The 17,061-nt window shown below is 69.4% G+C and overlaps 2 protein-coding genes and 1 long non-coding RNA gene across 8 annotated transcripts; 2 read left to right on the top strand and 1 right to left on the bottom strand.

The window, feature by feature from the left end:
* The first annotated feature begins 256 nt into the window (after window positions 1–256).
* On the top strand, window positions 257–2,624 carry RPS19 (ribosomal protein S19). The gene is made up of 6 exons (XM_080609260.1): window positions 257–342; window positions 616–686; window positions 768–868; window positions 2,137–2,320; window positions 2,417–2,471; window positions 2,564–2,624. The coding sequence occupies exons 2-6, from the start codon at window positions 616–618 to the stop codon at window positions 2,588–2,590; spliced, it is 438 nt and encodes a 145-aa protein (XP_080465386.1). The 5' UTR covers window positions 257–342; the 3' UTR covers window positions 2,591–2,624.
* Window positions 2,625–3,149: 525 nt separating this feature from the next.
* Window positions 3,150–4,951, bottom strand: LOC308187110. The gene is made up of 2 exons (XR_013944465.1): window positions 4,730–4,951; window positions 3,150–4,198 (listed from the first exon to the last, which is right to left on the bottom strand). It is a non-coding gene; the product is annotated as an uncharacterized lncRNA (long non-coding RNA).
* CADM4 (cell adhesion molecule 4) lies at window positions 4,195–16,300 on the top strand. Of its 6 annotated transcripts, none has more exons than XM_080609246.1 (12): window positions 4,195–4,788; window positions 5,290–5,450; window positions 5,713–5,797; window positions 6,767–6,873; window positions 8,676–8,822; window positions 10,347–10,499; window positions 10,712–10,846; window positions 12,217–12,378; window positions 13,694–13,784; window positions 13,896–14,068; window positions 15,066–15,194; window positions 16,144–16,300. In XM_080609246.1, exons 1-12 carry the CDS (start codon window positions 4,385–4,387, stop codon window positions 16,251–16,253), a joined length of 1,857 nt encoding a protein of 618 aa, XP_080465372.1. In that variant the 5' UTR covers window positions 4,195–4,384; the 3' UTR covers window positions 16,254–16,300. The 6 variants fall into 6 exon arrangements, with proteins under 6 accessions (XP_080465372.1, XP_080465371.1, XP_080465375.1 ...); XM_080609245.1 differs by having other exon boundaries at window positions 6,764–6,873; XM_080609250.1 differs by lacking the exon at window positions 5,290–5,450 and having other exon boundaries at window positions 4,773–4,788; window positions 6,764–6,873.
* Window positions 16,301–17,061: the final 761 nt, after the last annotated feature.

Raw genomic sequence — 17,061 nt, 5'->3', positions numbered from 1 at the left:
CCGCCCCCCCGGCCGCTCCCCGTCCCCCCGGGCCGCTCCCCGCCCCCCCGGCGGTAACCTCCCGGCTGCCACCGGAGGGGAGCGCGCCCGCTGCTGCCCCAGCCAGCGGTGACGTCGCGCCCGCGGCGCGCCCCCACGTGGCGGCGGCGCGCCATTACCTGGAGGGGGGGGGGGGGAGGGGAAGCGGAGCCACGCCCCCTCGGCGCGCCTATTGGCCGGGCGAAATCTCGCGGAGGGGGATTGGCGGGGAAGGTGTCGCGAGACTCGGGCCCTGCGCCTTGCCCCGGTCGGCCCCGCGCTCCCTCCTCTTCCGGCCCCGCCGCGCGCGCACGGAGCAGCGAGGTCGGGACCGGGACCGGGACCGGGGCTGGGGGGCGGGGAGCGGGACCGGGACCGGGGCGGGGGAGCGGGACCGGGGCGGGGGGAGCGGGACCGGGACCGGCACCGGGACCGGGGCGGGGGGGGGAGCGGGACCGGGACCGGGGGGGCGGGCTCGGGGCCGGGGCCGGGCTCGGGGCCTGAGGGGCCGCGGAGGGCACGGGGGGGGGCTCCCGGTTCGGGTCCCGGTCCCGGCGGGGCTGACCCCGGCCCCCCCCCCCCGCCATGTCCCGGTAGATGCCCGGGGTGACGGTGAAGGACGTGAACCAGCAGGAGTTCGTGCGGGCCCTGGCGGCTTTCCTCAAGAAGTGAGTGCGGGGGGAGCAGGGGGGGGTGGGGGGGGGCACCGGGGGGTACCGGAGAGCCCCCGGTAACGGCGCCGCCCGCAGGTCGGGGAAGCTGAAGGTGCCCGAGTGGGTGGACACGGTGAAGCTGGCCAAGCACAAGGAGCTGGCGCCCTATGACGAGAACTGGTTCTACACGCGGGCCGGTGAGTGCCAGAACGGGGGGGGGGGGGTTTTGCCCCAAAACGGGAGATTTTTTTTCCCCAAAGCGGGAGCTTTTTGCCCAAAACAGAGGATTTTCTCCCCAAGAACGGGAGGAATTTTCCCCCCAGACTATGAGGATTTCCCTCACAAAACAACGGAAGCTTTTATCTGCAAAGCCAGGAGCTTTTTGCACAAAATAGCGGATTTTTCCCCCAAACCGGGAGCTTTTTCCTCAAGAACGGGAGGGTTTTCCCCCAAAACAGGAGCCTCCCCCAAAAAACAGGAGGATTTCCCCCAAAACCAGAAGCTTTCTCCCCAAAACCAGGAGCTTTTTGACTAAAACAAGGATTTTCCCTTAAAACCAGGAGCCTTAATCCCCCACAAGGCCAGGAAGTTTTTCCCTAAAAGAGGAGATTTTCCCCTGAAAAATAGGAGCCTTTCACCCCCTAAGACCGGGAGCCTTTTTCCCCAAGACAGAAGATTTCCCCCCAAAACAGGAAGCTTTTCTCCCCAAAAGCAAGAACTTTTTGTCTAAAACAGAGGATTTTCCCCCCAAACTGGGAGCCTTGTCCCTCCAAAGCCAGGAATTTTTCCCCTAAAACAGAAAACTTTCCCCCAAGAATGGAAGCCTTCCCCCCCACCCCCAAAACTGGAAGCTTTTCTCCCCTAAAAAGGGAGCTTTTTGCCTAAAACAGAGGATTTTCCCCCAAAACCGGGAGCCTTGTCCCTCAAAACCAGGATTTCTTTTTCCCCAAAACAGAAGATTTTCCCCCAAGAACAGGAGCTATTTGCCCCCAAAACCGGGAGCCCTTTTCCCCAAAAACTGGAAGCTTTTCTCCCCCGAACCAGGAACTTTTTGCCTAAAATAAAGGATTTTCCCCCCAAAACCGGGAGCCTTATCCCCCACAAAGCCAGGGCTTCTTTCCCCAAAACAGAAGGTTTTCCCCCAAAACCAGGAGCCTTTCACCCCCCTTAGAACCGGAAGCATTTTCTCTAAAACAGAGGATTTTCCCCCAAAAATGAGAGCCTCGTCCCCCACAAAGCCTGTTTTTTTTTCCCCAAAACAGAAGATTTTCCCCCAAGAATGGGAGCCTTGTCCCACCCCCAAAAAACGTGAGCTTTTTTCCCTAAAACAGAAGATATTTCCCCCAAAACAGCAACTTTTCCCCCCAGAACCCTTGAGCTGCCCCCCAGAACCCCCAACCCTTCACCCCACAGCCCTTTTTTCCCCAAACCTCACCCTTTTCCCCCAAAAAAACCCCCCCCACAGCCTCCACCGCCCGGCACCTGTACCTGCGCGGCGGCGCCGGCGTGGGCTCCATGACCAAGATCTACGGCGGGCGGCAGCGCAACGGCGTCATGCCCAGCCACTTCAGCCGCGGCTCCAAGAGCGTCGCCCGCCGCGTGCTGCAGGCGCTCGAGGGGCTCAAGATGGTGGAGAAGGACCAGGACGGGTGAGCGGCCCCGTTTTGGGGCAAATCGTTCCGTTTTCATCGCTTTCTTGCACCGTTTCCGTTCTCTTCTCAACGCTCTTTTGGTTTTTCATCCAGCGGGCGCAAGCTGACGCCGCAGGGGCAGCGGGATCTGGACAGGATCGCTGGGCAGGTGCGTGCCCCGTTTTGGGGCGATTTAAGGGGTTTTTGGTGTTTTTTTAAGGGTGATTTTCACGCTGACGGGGGTCTCTCTGCCTTCCCCAGGTGGCGGCCGCCAGCAAGAAGCACTAGGGGCGACGCTGCGGAATAAAACCGGCTTCGTTAACGCGGGGTGCGGAGTGCTCCTTCCGAACGCTGGGGCGGTTTGGGGGTCGGGGGCGGTTTTCTGGGGGAAAAAATGAGGATTTCTGTCCAAAAAACGGTGCTGAGGGGGAAAAGTGAGGAATCGTCCCTTGGGTTTGGGGCACGGAGCTGCACCAACGGTGCCTGGCCTCACTGTGCAGCCCCACAACCATTACCAATCCCTACAGCCCCGGTTTATCGGTATTTTTATTTAAAAATTAAGGGAAAAAACACCCAAATCGGCTCTGACCGCGTCTGTCTCGCTGTCACGCCGCTGCCTGGCCTCACCAGACTCTAAAAACTGCTTTTTTTTGGAGGAAAAAGCAGGAGAAATGCCCTTTGGTCCCCAAAATTACCATTTTTTAGTTCTAACCAGAGGGCTTGGGGGGAGAAAGCGTGTGGCTGGGAGGGAGCAGGGGCTCAGCCCTTGGAGAAACGGGGCGAAAATGGGCGTTTTCGGTGCAAATTCCTCAGTGAGTTGGAAGAATCCTGAAAGAGGCATGAAAATGGCAGCGTTTGCAGCGATTTATAGATTTTCTTTTGCAACAAAACAAAGCAAGAATGACAGCGGAGATGGGGCTGAAAGGGAGAAGCAGCTGTTGTGTCAGCTGCGCTGATTTGGGGAATTTTTTATTTTTTTTTTAAAACAAAGGTTTTTTTCCTTCTTGGGAAGGGGGGGAGCGGGTATTTTTAGGTATTTTTAGGCTCGTTTTTCTTTTAACCAGCGTGGTTCTTGTGGCCTTCCAACAACCGCCCCTCCTGCGTGGCGATGCCAGAGTGGGCAGGCGAGAAGAAGAAGGGGGGGGGAATGTAAATTATTTTTTTTTGCTTGAAGATGTCAAATTGGAGGATTTTAACCCAGCCGGGCAGGAGGAGCCTCTCAGAGACCCCTCAGAATGTGGGAAAGGATGGGGGGAAGGGGCCCCCTGCCTTGGGGTATTTTTTCTTCTCATATCGGGGGAATTTAACGGGATTTTAATGGGAATATAACAGGAATTTAATGGGGCTCAGCACAGCCTGAGGAGATTGGGGGGTGCAGCAGCCCCTTACCCCCGAATACACCACAAAATTCCTCCCAAATCGACTTCAGGGCGCATTTTGGTTCCCCCCCCCCCCCAGTCCCTACAGAGGGGTTCTGGGTCAAAAAAACCCTTTTTTCTCCAAATTTTACCTCAGAAAAAGCCCCTCGGCGACCCGCGCGGGCTGGGGCAGCCGTTTAACGGTCGTCGCGCCCCTCGGCGGCACGCGCCCCTCGCGGCCGCTGATTGGTTGAGAGGCGGGAAAGGGGGCGGGGCCGCGCCGAGGGCGGGAAAGGCGCTGAGGGAGAAGGGGCCGCGCCGCCATTTTGTGCCTTGGCGGGACCGGGGGGAGCCGGGGGTCCGCGGGGTCCCGGGGGGCTCAGGGCCCAGCCTCGGCCCCGCAGCCACCTCAGGAGCCTCGGGGGGGATTCGTCCTGGCCGCTGTCGGCGTCTCCCATCGGGTGCTTCAGCCCCTGTCACGGGCTGGCCTCGTGCAGCGCTGCTTCTCCTTGTGGTCGTGGTGAGAGGCCCCCGCTCCCTGTGGAGAAACACGTCGGTGAGGCCCCGGGCACCAATCCTGTCGGGGTTTAAGAAGCGTTCGGACTGTGCGCTTGGTCACACGGTCTAAAATCTGTGGGGTCTCGATGATCCTCGCAGGTCCCTTCCAACTCAGGATATTCTGTGATTCTGTGCGCCCTCCCTGAGGCAGTCGAGGCTCACGAGGATGAGGCATTTTTGCTTTCTCCTTCCTCATCGCCCCCCTCAGCTCCTCACCTGCGTGCCCCGCGCCCCCGTGGGCCCCTTCTTGCCGCTGAGGGGCCGCCCTTTGCCCCCGTCGCAACGCGGCGCCGGTCCCCGTCACCTCACCACCTCCATTCGCCTCCCCGAAGGCGTCACCCGGGCGGGCCGGCGCCTGCGGGCCGCAGCAGGACCGGTCGGGTTCCCCTGCTGTGCCAGGCGGGGCCGAGCCCTCGGGGCTGGGGCTCTCCCTTTCCCCGTCCTCTTTTCCCCTCCCCGTCCTCTTTTCCCCGTCCTGACGCGCTCCAAGCCCCCCAGACCCGCTCCTTACCTGCTGGGAGAGGCCCCCGCAGCTGCAGGGTGGAGGCAGAGGAACCCAAACCATCAGAGGTACAGAAGAGAGGACACGCTCCTGCTCCTGCTCCTGCTCCTGCTCCTGCTGCTCCTGCTCCTGCTCCTGCTCCTGCTGCTCCTGCTCCTGCTCCTGCTCCTGCTCCTGCTCCTGCTGCTCCTGCTCCTGCTGCTGCTCCTGCTCCTGCTCCTGCTGCTGCTCCTGCTGCTCCTGCTCCTGCTCCTGCTCCTGCTCCTGCTCCTGCTGCTGCTCCTGCTCCTGCTCCTGCTCCTGCTCCTGCTGCTCCTGCTCCTGCTCCTGCTCCTGCTGCTCCTGCTCCTGCTCCTGCTCCTGCTCCTGCTCCTGCTCCTGCTGCTCCTGCTCCTGCTCCTGCTCCTGCTCCTGCTGCTGCTCCTGCTGCTCCTGCTCCTGCTCCTGCTCCTGCTCCTGCTCCTCATCTCCTCCTCGTTCGGCTCCAGGACGCGGCAGGGCGACAGCAGCCAGGACGCGCGGCTGCAAATCGCCTCCTCTCTTTAATCACCGAGGCTAATTACCCCCAGGACCGGAGCCCGTCGCCTGCCGCGCGCCCCAAGCCTTCCTCCCCGTCCTCGTCCTCGTGCCGCCCGCCAGCCGCAGCGTTTCGCCCCGAGGCGGCCGCGCTTCCCTCGCGCGCTCTCGCCATCCCACCAGAGGGCTCGGCGGCCGCGCCGCGGGGGTGGCGGTGAGATTTGGGGCAAAACAGGCGGAAACTGGGCAGCGCTTTGGGCCCTTGGCCAAGTCTCGCCCCTGCACGCCGCGATTTCCAGGCGGGGGTGCAGCCGGGGTCCCCCACAGTGAAACCCCGCGGGACGGGGTCGCCGCCTCGCCGCTCTGGGGCGCCTTGGGGCGGCCCAGCCCCCTCAACGGGGCGCTCAGAGCGTCCCTAACGTCAAAAAAAAACAAAAAAAAACCCAAACCCTCTTTTTTTCTACCATTTCTCCCAGCTGCAGGGGCTCCCCGCAACCTGCCGAGGACGTCGCTGTGCGTTCGCCCCCATCCCCGCCGCCGGTGGGGACGCCGGTTCCTGCCGTAAGTCCCCTTTTTCCCCCCGTTTCCGTGCTTTTTAGCCCGTTTTCGGGTCTGCCCGCCAGATCCCGAATCTTTCAGCCAAAAAAAAAAAAAAAAGGGTGGTTTTTTTTTGGGGGCAGCTTCGCCTCGCCCCTCCCCGCGCCGGGACGGCGCCCGGACGTGCCCCGCGTGCCGACGAGCCCCCGAGCGGCCGCGGGGGGCCGAAACGGCGACGAACGGCCCCCGAAACGGCGACGAACGGCCCCGAAACGCCGCGCCGGCCCCCCCCGCGGCCCCCCCCGGAGCCGGGCGGCGCAGAAAGGCCGCGCTGTTCGCGCTGAGTCGCCGCTTTGTTCGGTGCTGCCGGGGGTGAGGGCTGCCATAGAAACCCCGCTGCCCTCGCCGGGGGGACAACGGGGACGTGGGGGGGACCCCGCTGGCCCCCCAAGTGGGGGGGGGGGGCTGTGATTTAAGGGGGGAGGCTGTGATTTATTTTTTTTGGGGGGGGGGGGAGGCGCACTCTGGGTGCCCCCCGTCCCACCTCGGGGTGCTCAGCGCCGCTTTTGGCTGCCCCCATCCCAGCTCGGGGCGCGGGGCTCTCGTCCCGGGGGGGGGCTGCGTTCCCAAAAGGGGGGGGGGGGGGCTCAGAGCCCTCCGCCCCCCCCTTCTTGGTGCACTCCAGTCCCTTTTTGGGGTCCCCGACCTCTCGTGGGGGGGCTGCCGCCCCCGTGTCCCCCCCCCAAGCTGGGGGGCGCCAGGCCCAGACCCCCCCCCCCCCCAATTGGGGGTCCCAGGGCTGGGTCCCCTCCCCCGGGGGGGGGGGGAGGGGGGTTAACGTGGGACCCCCGGGGACCCTCGGGGGGGGCTCCCAGCCCCCCTGCACCCGCATGGGACTGTAAACAGCGGCCTCCCCCGGCGGTGCCGGCTCCTCCTCCGCGCCCATTGGCCCGGCCTCTTGCATCTCATTAGCATACATTATCCCCCCAGCAGCCCGCTGCCAGGTGGGGAGCGGCAGAGGGACGCGGCAGCCACCATGAAGCCCCCCCGCGGCCCGCCGCTGCTCGCCGGCCTCCTCCTGCTCTGGGCGGCGGGCGAAGGTAGGCAGGATGCGGCCCCCCCCCGGTGTCCCCCCCCCCACCTCCTTCCCTCTGCATCCACCTGCTCCGCAGCGCTCCGCGTTGCGCCCCTACGGGGTGTGGGGGGGGGGGCACACGGCTTGGGGAGCCCCCCCCCGGCCCCCAGCCCCTCCTCACCCTCCCGGGGGGGCCCCCCCGAGCCCGCTGGGCCCCGCGGTGCCCCCCCCCCAAGTCCCGAGGCGCCGGCAGCAGCTGCCTCCACCGCGCATCCGCAGCCTCCCCCCGCGAGCTGCCCCCCCCCCCCCCCAGCACAGAGCCCGAGCGGGGGGGGGCTCCCCATCACCCCCTCCCCAAATCGGGGGGGCTGCTCACCACCCCCTCACCCCCCAAAATTGGGGGGGGCTCCCCCTCCCCCCGGGTCCCAATTCCCCGTGCCCCCCCCCCCCCCTCCTCTCCCCGAGCAGGGAAGGGGAAGATGGCGTTTTGCAGCCCCCCCGGCGCCCCCCATCCCTGCTGATGGCCCCCCCCCCTTGTCCTCATCCCCCCCCATCCCTTTTACCCCCCCCATCCCTTTTACCCCCCCCATCCCTTTTACCCCCCCCATCCCTTTCACCCCCCCATCCCCATCAGTCCCCTCAGCTTTGTTCCACCCCTCCCGGCCTGGCTGCGGCAGGGGCAGTGGGACACGGGGAGGGGGGGGGCCACGCACGCGGGTGCCACCCCCCGACCCCCCCCCCCGAGGGGGCACGGCCGGCGCTGACCCCCCCCCGGCCTCGGGTGTCCCCCGGCGTCCCCAGGCCCGCGCCTCCGCCGGGTGTCCCCGTGCCCTCGGGCGTCCCCGTGGTGTCCCCACGAGTCCCCCCCCCTCTGTCCCCTCTTGTCCCCTCCGGTGCCCCCCCCATCCCCTCTGGTCCCCCCCCCGCCGTCCCCACACCCTCCTGCCACCGTCCCCCGCGCGCCGCCGTCCCGGCACCCTCGTGGCCGCCGTCGCCGCTCCCGGCCACCTCCTGCCACCCTCCTTCGGCCTTCGGGTGTCACCGCGGTGGGGACGCCACAATTTCGGGGACGCCGTGGCCTTTGGGGACACCGTGGCCTTGGGGACATCGTGGCCTTTGGGGACACCGTGGCCTTGGGGACGCGGTGCCACCGCTGCCCCCGTCCCGCCCGAGGTGCCAGGCGCCACCGGCCCGTCCCCGTCCCCGGCAGAAAGAGCCGATTGTCCCCACGCCACCGCGGCCGCGTCCCCTCCCCGCCACCAACCCCCCCGGGGGCCACCCGCCGGTCCCCGCGTGCCCCCCACCCCATGCCGGGGAGGGGGGGGGGGGACATTGGGGACGCTGTTGGGGGGGGGGGGGGGAACAAAGCGTCCCTTTGTCCCCGCCGCTCCTCCGTGGGCGCCGCCGGCCCCGGGGTCCCCCCGAGCCCCGGCCCGGCCGCGGTGACCTTGGCGCGGTGACGACCTTGGCGGTGGCGGTGGCGCCGCGGTCGCCGTGGCGACCCTCAAAAAAAAAAAAAAGGGGGGGGGGGACACGGGGGGGGGACGTGGGGGGCGATTGCGCTGACACAGCGGAACCGCGGCGCCGTGGTGGTGGTGGCGGCACCGGGAGCGGTGGCTCCGTCGCCGTGCCCTCTGACCCCGGCCCCCTTAACCCCCCCGGTGGCTGTCCCTGCGCCCCCCCCCATCGCGTCCCCAACCTGTCCCCGTCCTCCTGGCCCGCTGCCGGCCCCACGTGCGGCCACCGGCGGCGTCCCCATTGCCGCGGCGTCCCCGGTGTCCCCGTCCCGGTGTCCCCGTCCCGGTGTCACCGCGGCCGCGTCCCCAGGGCGGGCGCAGGAGGTGCAGGCGGAGAACGTGACGGTGCTGGAGGGCAGCACGGCGGAGATCACCTGCCGCCTGCACCACTACGACGGCTCCATCGTCGTCATCCAGAACCCCGCGCGCCAGACCCTCTTCTTCAACGGCACCCGCGGTGAGCGGGGGGGCACCGGGGGGGGGGCACCGCGGCGTGGGGACGCCCGGCGGGGGTTGGGGGGGGGATACGGGGGAGGGACGGTCTCGTGGGGTCCCTGGGGGGGTCGTGGAGTCCATGGGGTGGTGCCTTTGGGGTGCCTGGGGGTGGTTTTGGGGTCCCTGGGGTGCTTGTGGGGACCCTGGGGTGGTCGTGGTGTGGCCGTGGGGTCCCTGGGGTGATTTATGGGGGCCCTGGGGTGCTTGTGGGGTCCCTGGGGTGGTCATGGAGTCCATGGGGCGGTCCCTAGGGGTGCTTTTGGGGTGCCTGGGGGTGGTTTTGGGGTCCCTGGGGTGCTTGTCGGGACCCTGGGGTGGTCGTGGTGTGGCCGTGGGGTCCCTGGGGTGATTTATGGGGGACCCTGGGGTGCTTGTGGGGTCCCTGGGGTGGTCGTGGAGTCCATGGGGCGGTCCCTAGGGGTGCTTTTGGGGTGCCTGGGGGTGGTTTTGGGGTCCCTGGGGTGCTTGTGAGGTTCCTGGGGTGCTTGTGGGGTCCCTGGGGTGGTCGTGGTGTGGCCGTGGGGTCCCTGGGGTGATTTGTGGGGTCCCTGGGATGCTTGTGGGGACCCTGGGATGGTCGTGGTGTGGCCGTGGGGTCCCTGGGGTGATTTATGGGGTCCTTGGGGTGCTTGTGGGGGCCCTGGGGTGTTCGTGGCATGGCCGTGGGGTCCCTGGGGTGATTTATGGGGGCCCTGGTGTGCTTGTGGGGTCCCTGGGGTGGTCGTGGAGTCCATGGGGTGGTCCATAGGGGTGTCTTTGGGGTGCGTGGGGGTGGTTTTGGGGTCCCTGGGGTGCTTGTGGGGACCCTGGGGTGGTCGTGGAGTCCATGGGGCGGTCCCTAGGGGTGCTTTTGGGGTGCCTGGGGGTGGTTTTGGGGTCCCTGGGGTGCTTGTGAGGTTCCTGGGGTGCTTGTGGGGTCCCTGGGGTGGTCGTGGTGTGGCCGTGGGGTCCCTGGGGTGATTTGTGGGGTCCCTGGGATGCTTGTGGGGACCCTGGGATGGTCGTGGTGTGGCCGTGGGGTCCCTGGGGTGATTTAGGGGGACCCTGGGGTGCTTGTGGGGACCCTGGGGTGGTCGTGGTGTGGCCGTGGGGTCCCTGGGGTGATTTAGGGGGACCCTGGGGTGGTCGTGGGGTAACTGGGGTGCTTGTGTGGTCCCTGGGGTGGCCCTGGGGTGGTCGTGGGGTCCTGGGGGTGGTTTTGGGGTCCCTGGGGTGGTCGTGGGGTGGTCGAGGGGTCCCTGGGGTGGTCGTGGGGTGGTCGAGGGGTCCCTGGGGTGCTCAAGGGGTCCCCGGGGTGGTTGTGGGGTGGTTGTGAGCTCCCGGCTGTGGTTGTGGGGTGGTTGGGGGGTCCCTGGGGTGGTTGTAAGGTCCCTGGGGTGTTGGCGGGACGTTACGGGGTGGTCCCCGGGGCGAGCGTGGGGTGACCAGGGTGAATATGGGGTGGCCGCGGGGTGGCCGTGCCGCGGTGTGAGCGGGGCTGTCGCAGCGCTGAAGGACGAGCGGTTCCAGCTGGCCGAGTTCACGCAGCGGCAGCTCCGCATCCAGCTCGCCCGCGCCCGCCTGGACGACGAGGGCGGCTACTTCTGCCAGCTCTACACCGAGGACACCCACCACCAGATCGCCACCCTCACCGTGCTGGGTGGGGACGCGCGGACGGGGACGCGGGGACGGGGCCGGGAACGGGATGGGGTCGGGAACGGGGTTGGGACCGGGGCCGGGACCGTTACGCGGGGATGGCGGCGGTTTCTCCGTGCCCTGCCCCGCGAAGCGCGGCGCTGCCCGCCTTGGGGCCAACGTTTGGGGCCGTTTGGGGATGTTTGGGGCCGCTGACGCCCCCCTGCCCCCCCGCAGTGCCCCCCGAAACGCCGGTGGTGGAGGTGACGGAGCCGGCGGTGGAGGGCGGCGAGGTGGAGCTGAGCTGCGTCGTGCCCCGCTCCCGGCCCCCCGCCACCCTGCGCTGGTACCGCGACCGGCGCGAGCTCAAAGGTGACACGGGGACGCGGCGGGGGGGGGGGGGGACGGGGGCGTGGGGACCCTGTGGGGTCACGGGGAGCCTTGGGGGGACGGGGACGGGGACACGGGGACGTGGGGACCCTGTGGGGTCACGGGGAGCCTGCTGGGGGTGGGGATGGGGACATGGGGACGTTGTGGGGATAGGGACGGGGACGTGGGGACCCTGTGGGGTCACAGGGAGCCTTGGGGGCATGGGGACGGGGACATGGGGACCCTGCTGGGGATGGGGACGGGGACATTGGGACCCTGGTAGGGGTCACAGGGAGCCTCAGGGGGACGGGGACATGGGGACGGGGACATGGGGACCCTGGTGGGGTCACAGGGAGCCTTGGGGGCATGGGGACGTGGGGACGGGGACATGGGGACCCTGGTGGGGTCACAGGGAGCCTTGGGGGCATGGGGACGTGGGGACGGGGACATGGGGACCCTGGTGGGGTCACAGGGAGCCTTAGGGGCATGGGGACATGGGGACGGGGACGTGGGGACCCTGTGGGGTCACAGGGAGCCTGGCAGGGATGGGGACGTGGGGACAGGGACCCGGGGACCCAGTGGGGTGACAAGAAGCCTTGGGGGGAGGGGGACATGGGACGGGGACGTGGGGACCCTGTGGGGTCACGGGGAGCCTGCTGGGGGTGGGGACGGGGACATGGGGACCCTGGGAGGGTTGGGGACAGGGGAACGAGGACGTGGGGACCCTGTTGGGGTGACGGGGAGCCTGGCGGGGATGGGGACATGGGGACGGGTACATGGGGACCCTGTGGGGTCGCAGGAAGCCTTGGGGGGGTGGAGACTTGGGGACGGGGACATGGGGACCCTGTGGGGTCGCAGGGAGCCTTGGGGGCATGGGGACGTGGGGACGGGGACATGGGGACCCTGTGGGGGACAGGGGCATGGAGGAGACCCTGCTGGGGGTGGGGACGGGACCTTGGGGACCCTGCTGGGGGTGGGGACGGGGACCTGGGGACCCTGCTGAGGTCACAGGGAGCCTGGCGGGGACGGGGACATGGGGATGGGGACGTGGGGACCCTGGTGGGGACGGCGATGGGGACATGGGGACCCTGTGGGGGACAGGGGCATGGAGGAGACCCTGCTGGGGGCGGGGACGGGGACCTGGGGACCCTGCTGGGGGTGGGGACGGGGACCTGGGGACCCTGCTGGGGGTGGGGACGCGGGGACGGGGCCGTGGGGACACTGCGGGGTCACAGGCGCCCTGCTGGGGATGGGGCCGTCGCGGGGACGAGGCCGGGGTGTGTGTGGGGGTGTCCCTTCCGTCACCGGCACCTCGGGGCCCCCCTCGGGGCTGCCGGGTGGCGCCCCGGTGACCGCCGCGCCCGGTGCCGCAGGCTCGAGCAGCCGGGAGCAGCGGGGGAAGGTGTTCCGGCAGCGCTCGGTGCTGCGCCTGCGCGTCGAGCGCCGCGACCACGGCGCCGTCGTCACCTGCGAGGCCACGCACCCCGCCCTGCGCGGCCAGCGCCGCCAGACCCAGTACATGCTGGACGTCCAGTGTGAGCCGGGGGGGGGCGCGGGGGGACATGAGGGGGGTGGGGGGACGTGGGGGGGATAAGGGGGAGTGGGGGGGCCATGGGGATGGAGAGGGAATGGGGGGAAATGGGGGGGAAATGGGGGTATATGGGGGAATGGGGGGGATAAGGGGGGGAATGGGGGGGTCGTGGGGACACAGGGGGGTCATGGGGCCACGGGGGGGGCCTTGGGAACATGGGGGGGGACACGGGGGGTGTGGGGGGGGGCATGGGGACATGGGGGACACGGGGGGGGGCGTGGGGACACGGGGGGGGCATGGGGATGAACAGGGAATAGGGGGAAATGGGGGGGATAAGGGGGGGAATGGGGGGGTCATGGGGACACGGGGGGGGCGTGGGGACACGGGGGTTGTGGGGGGGGCGTGGGGACATGGGGGGGGACAAGGGGATGGATAGGGAATAGGGGGAAATGGGGGGGATAAGGGGGAGGGGGGGATAAGGGGGGGAATGGGGGGTCATGGGGACACGGGGGGGCGTGGGGACATGGGGGGGGACACGGGGGATGGGGGGAGATGGGGAGTGGGGAGGATAAGGGGGGGAATGGGGGGTCATGGGGACACGGGGGGGGCTTGGGGACATGGGGGGATGAGGGGGGGGAATGGGGGGTCATGGGGGTCATGGAGACATGGGGGACACAGGGGGGGCGTGGGGACATGGGGGGGGACAAGGGGATGGATAGGGAATAGGGGGAAATGGGGGGGATAAGGGGGGAATGGGGGGGGCGTGGGGACACGGGGGGGGCGTGGGGACACGGGGGGGGCGTGGGGACACGGGGGGGAATAGGGGGAAATGGGAGATGGGGAGTGGGGGAGGCAGGGGGGAATGGAGAGGGCAAAGGGGATGGGGGCAATGGGGGGGGCATGGGGGGGCATGGGGGGATGCAGGGGGAATGGGGGGGGTCATGGGGGGGACGTGGGGACATGGGGGGACATGGGGGGGCCAAAGGGGAATGGGAGGGGAAAGGGGAATGGGGGGATATGGGGGAGACAAAGCGGATGGGGGGGTTATGGGGGAGAATGGGGGGGTCATGGGGACATGGGGGGGTCACGGGGACATTGGGGGGGTCATGGGGACATGGGGGGGGACACGGGGATGGGGGGGGTCATGAGAATGGGGGGGGGACACGGGAATGGGGGGGACAGCAGGGACATGGTGCTGGTGCCGTGCTGGGCTGGGGGGGGGGGGCCAGCCGTCCCCCTGGGGGTGTGCCGACCCCCCCAGAGGGTTGCCATCCCCCCATGGGGGGGGGATAACACCTCCCCGCCCCCCCCCCCCCCAGACGCCCCCACGGCGCGCATCCACCCGTCGCAGAGCGTCCTGCGGGAGGGTGACACCCTGGTGCTCACCTGCGCCGTCAACGGCAACCCGCTGTGAGTGCCGGGGGGGCTCGGGGGGGGGGGACAAACACGACTCGGGGGGCGCCCCCCCGCCCCCGAGTCCCCCCCCCCGTGACCCCCCCACCGCCCCCGTGCCGCCGGCAGCCCCACCGACATCGCCTGGAGCCGGGGCAACGAGTCGCTGCCCGAGCGGGCGCGGGCCGAGGGCGAGGTGCTGACGCTGCCGGCGCTCAGCCCCCAGGACAACGGCACCTACAGCTGCCAGGCCGGCAACCGCCACGGCCGCGCCTCCGACCACTACGTCCTCGTCGTCTACGGTGAGCCCCCGCCCCCCCGGTGGCCCCGTGAGACCCCCGGTGGCCCCGTGAGACCCCCGGCGGTCCCCGGCAGCTCCGAACTGAGCTCCCTGGTGGCCCTTTTGAGACCCTGGTGGCCCAGAGGGCCCCTTGGTGGCCCCAAACCCAACCCCTGGTGGTCCCAAGACACCTCTGGTGGTCCCAAAAGACCCGCGGTGGTCCCCAGAGACCCCGGTGGCCCCAAACTGAGCTCCCCCGTGGCCCCATGAGACCCCCGTGGGCCCCAGAGACCCCCGGTGGTCCCCAGTGGCCCCAAACTGAGCTCCCCGGTGGCCCTTTTGAGACCCCGGTGGCCCAGGGAGCCCCTTGGTGGCCCCAAACCCAACCCCCCGGTGGTCCCAAGACGCCTCTGGTGGTCCCAGAACAACCCCGGTGGCCACAAGAGCTCCCTGGTGGTCCCGAATCCAGCCCCTGGTGGCCCCCAGAGCCCCTCAGTGGTCCCGAATCCAGCCCCTGGTGGCCCCAAGACCCCCCCACGTAGCCCCCAGAGCCCCCCAGGAGCCCCCTGGTGGTCCCAAACTGAGCCCCCAGCGCCCCCAGGTGGCCCTAAGAGACCCTGGGGGGCCCCGTGAGACCCTGGTTGCCCCAAGACGCCCCCCAGTAGCCCCGTGCCCCCACCGGTGGCCCCACAACCTCCCCCGTTGGCCCCATACCCGGCCCTGAGAGCCCCTCTGGTGGCCCCAAACCCAGCCCCTGGTGGCCCCGAGACCCCCCCCGGTGGCCCCAAGATCTCCCTGGTGGCCCTGTGCCCCCCCCAGTGGCCCCGTGAGACCCCAGTAGCCCTAAGAGCCCCCCCAGTGGCCCCGTACCCAGCCCCGAGAGCCCCTCTGGTGGCCCCAAACCCAGCCCCTGGTGGCCCCGTGAGATCCCGGTGGCCCCAAGACCCTCCCCGGTAGCCCCGCGACCCCCCCCCCCCGGTGTCCCCGCGCCCCCCCCGTGCTGACGCGGGGTGCCGCAGACCCGGGGGCGGTGGTGGCGGCGCAGCGCTCGGTGCCCTACGCCATCGTGGGCGGCATCCTGGCGCTGCTCGTCTTCCTGCTCATCTGCGTCCTCGTCACCATGGTCTGGTGCTCCATCCGCCAGAAAGGTGGGCGGGGCCTCAAGGGGGGCGGGGCCTCAAGGGGGCGGGGCCTCAAGGGGGGCGGGGCCTCAAGGGGGCGTGGCAAAGGGGGCGGGGTTACCGGGGCAGGGGCCTCGGTGGGGACAGCGAATGGGCTGCAGGGGGTGGGGCTAAAGGGGGGGAGTGTGGGGTGAGGGCGGGGCCTCAAAGGGGGCGGGGCCTCAAAGGGGGCGGGGCCTCAAAGGGGGCGGGGCTTCAAAGGGGCGGGGTCTGAAAAGGGGGCGGGGTTACCGGGGCAGGGCCTCGGTGGGGGCGGGGAATGGGCTGCAGGGGGTGGGGCTAAAGGGGGTGGGGTAAGGGCGGGGCTTCAAAGGGGGCGGGGCCTCAAAGGGGGCGGGGCCTCAAAGGGGGGCGGGGCTTCAAAGGGGCGGGGTCTGAAAAGGGGGCGGGGTTACCGGGGCAGGGCCTCGGTGGGGGTGGGGAATGGGCTGCAGGGGGTGGGGCTAAAGGGGGTGGGGTGAGGGCGGGGCCTCAAAGGGGGCGGGGCCTCAAAGGGGGCGGGGCCTCAAAGGGGGCGGGGTCGGAAAAGGGGGGCGGGGTTACCGGGGCAGGGCCTCGGTGGGGTGAGTGGGGGAGTGGGGCTTAAAAGAGGGGGCGTGGCCAAAGGACGGGGGGCGTGGCTGGGTGTGAGGGCGGGGCTGGGGGCGGGGCTTGGCGCGCGGGCGGGGCTTGGGGGCGGGGCTTGGTAGCTGGGGAGAAGAGGGGAGGGGTGGCGGAGGGGGCGGGGCTTCGTGGGGGGCGGGGCTTGATTTAGGGGCGTGGCCAACCCGCGGGCACACAGCCGGAGAACGCCGGGAGGGGTGGGGGGGGCTTGAGGGGCGGGGCTTATGGGAGCGAGGGGCGGGGCTTAAGGGCGAGGGGCGGGGCTTAGGCCCGGGGGGGAGGCGTGCCCACGGTGCCGGGTGCCCAATCACAGGCTCGTACCTGACGCACGAGGCCAGCGGGCTGGACGAGCACGGCGAGGCGCGCGAGGCCTTCCTCAACGGCGCCGACGGGCACAAGCGCAAGGAGGAGTTCTTCATCTGAGCGCGGGGGCGGGGCTTGGGGGCGGGGCTTACGGGGACGGGGCGGGGCTTACGGGGACGGGGCGGGGCCACGGGGACGGGGCGGGGCTTACGGGGACGGGGCGGGGCTATGGGAATGGGGTGGGGAGGGGGAAAGGAAGGGGTCAGGATGGGGTCGTGGGGACACGGGGGGGTCACGGGGCGTGCGGGGGTTGGGGACATGGGGGAAGGGCTTAGGGACAAGGGGAGGGTCACGGGGGGGTCACGGGGTTAGGATGGGGTCACGGGGTCAGGCTGGGGTCACCGGGGTCAGGCCGGGGGCATCGGGGTCACGTGGGGTCGCTGCAGCCCCGGGAACGAGGGAGGTTGGGGGGGGGGGGGGGGGAGGGGGGGCACGGGGGGAGCAGGGCGATGCCCCGCCCCAAGCCCCGCCCACTGGGCCAGGCCCCGCCCACCGCCCCCTGTGCTGGGGGGGGCTCGCACAGTTCAAAGCCATGGGGGGAGGGGAGGGGGGGGAGGGGAGGGGTCCGTGCCCCCGTCTGTCCGTCTGCAACCCCCCCCAGCACCCGGGGGGGGGGGGGCTCGGGGGGGGAGGTGGGGGGAGGGCAAATTAAGTAATTAATAATATATGAAAGGGGGCGTGGCCCGGGGCAGCCCCGCCCCCCCCCGTTGCTATGTAAATATGTCGCCTTTTAACCACCTTTGATACTCAATAAAACCCCCACGGATTCGTAGCGGGCTGTCCGGGGGGGGGAGGGGCACCGGGAGGGGGGAGGGGAACCGGAGGGGCGGGAGGGACCGGGAGGGGGGAGGGGGAACCGGGGGGGGGA

Source organism: Anser brachyrhynchus (assembly GCF_964034855.1).
Source record: "Anser brachyrhynchus genome assembly, contig: SCAFFOLD_478, whole genome shotgun sequence".
Classification (NCBI taxonomy): domain Eukaryota; kingdom Metazoa; phylum Chordata; class Aves; order Anseriformes; family Anatidae; genus Anser; species Anser brachyrhynchus.
This window is presented reverse-complemented; position numbering and strand designations above follow the sequence as displayed.

Excerpts from the sequence above, each read along its gene's own strand:
- RPS19 (XM_080609260.1), top strand. The coding sequence starts at position 616 with ATGCCCGGGGTGACGGTGAAGGACGTGAACCAGCAGGAGTTCGTGCGG. Across the intron at positions 687-767 it reads CTGGCGGCTTTCCTCAAGAA|GTCGGGGAAGCTGAAGGTGC; the intron begins GTGAGTGCGGGG and ends CGCCGCCCGCAG. Across the intron at positions 869-2,136 it reads CTGGTTCTACACGCGGGCCG|CCTCCACCGCCCGGCACCTG; the intron begins GTGAGTGCCAGA and ends CCCCCCCCACAG.
- CADM4 (XM_080609245.1), top strand. The coding sequence starts at position 4,385 with ATGAGGCATTTTTGCTTTCTCCTTCCTCATCGCCCCCCTCAGCTCCTC. Across the intron at positions 12,379-13,693 it reads GTACATGCTGGACGTCCAGT|ACGCCCCCACGGCGCGCATC; the intron begins GTGAGCCGGGGG and ends CCCCCCCCCCAG. Across the intron at positions 13,785-13,895 it reads GCCGTCAACGGCAACCCGCT|CCCCACCGACATCGCCTGGA; the intron begins GTGAGTGCCGGG and ends TGCCGCCGGCAG.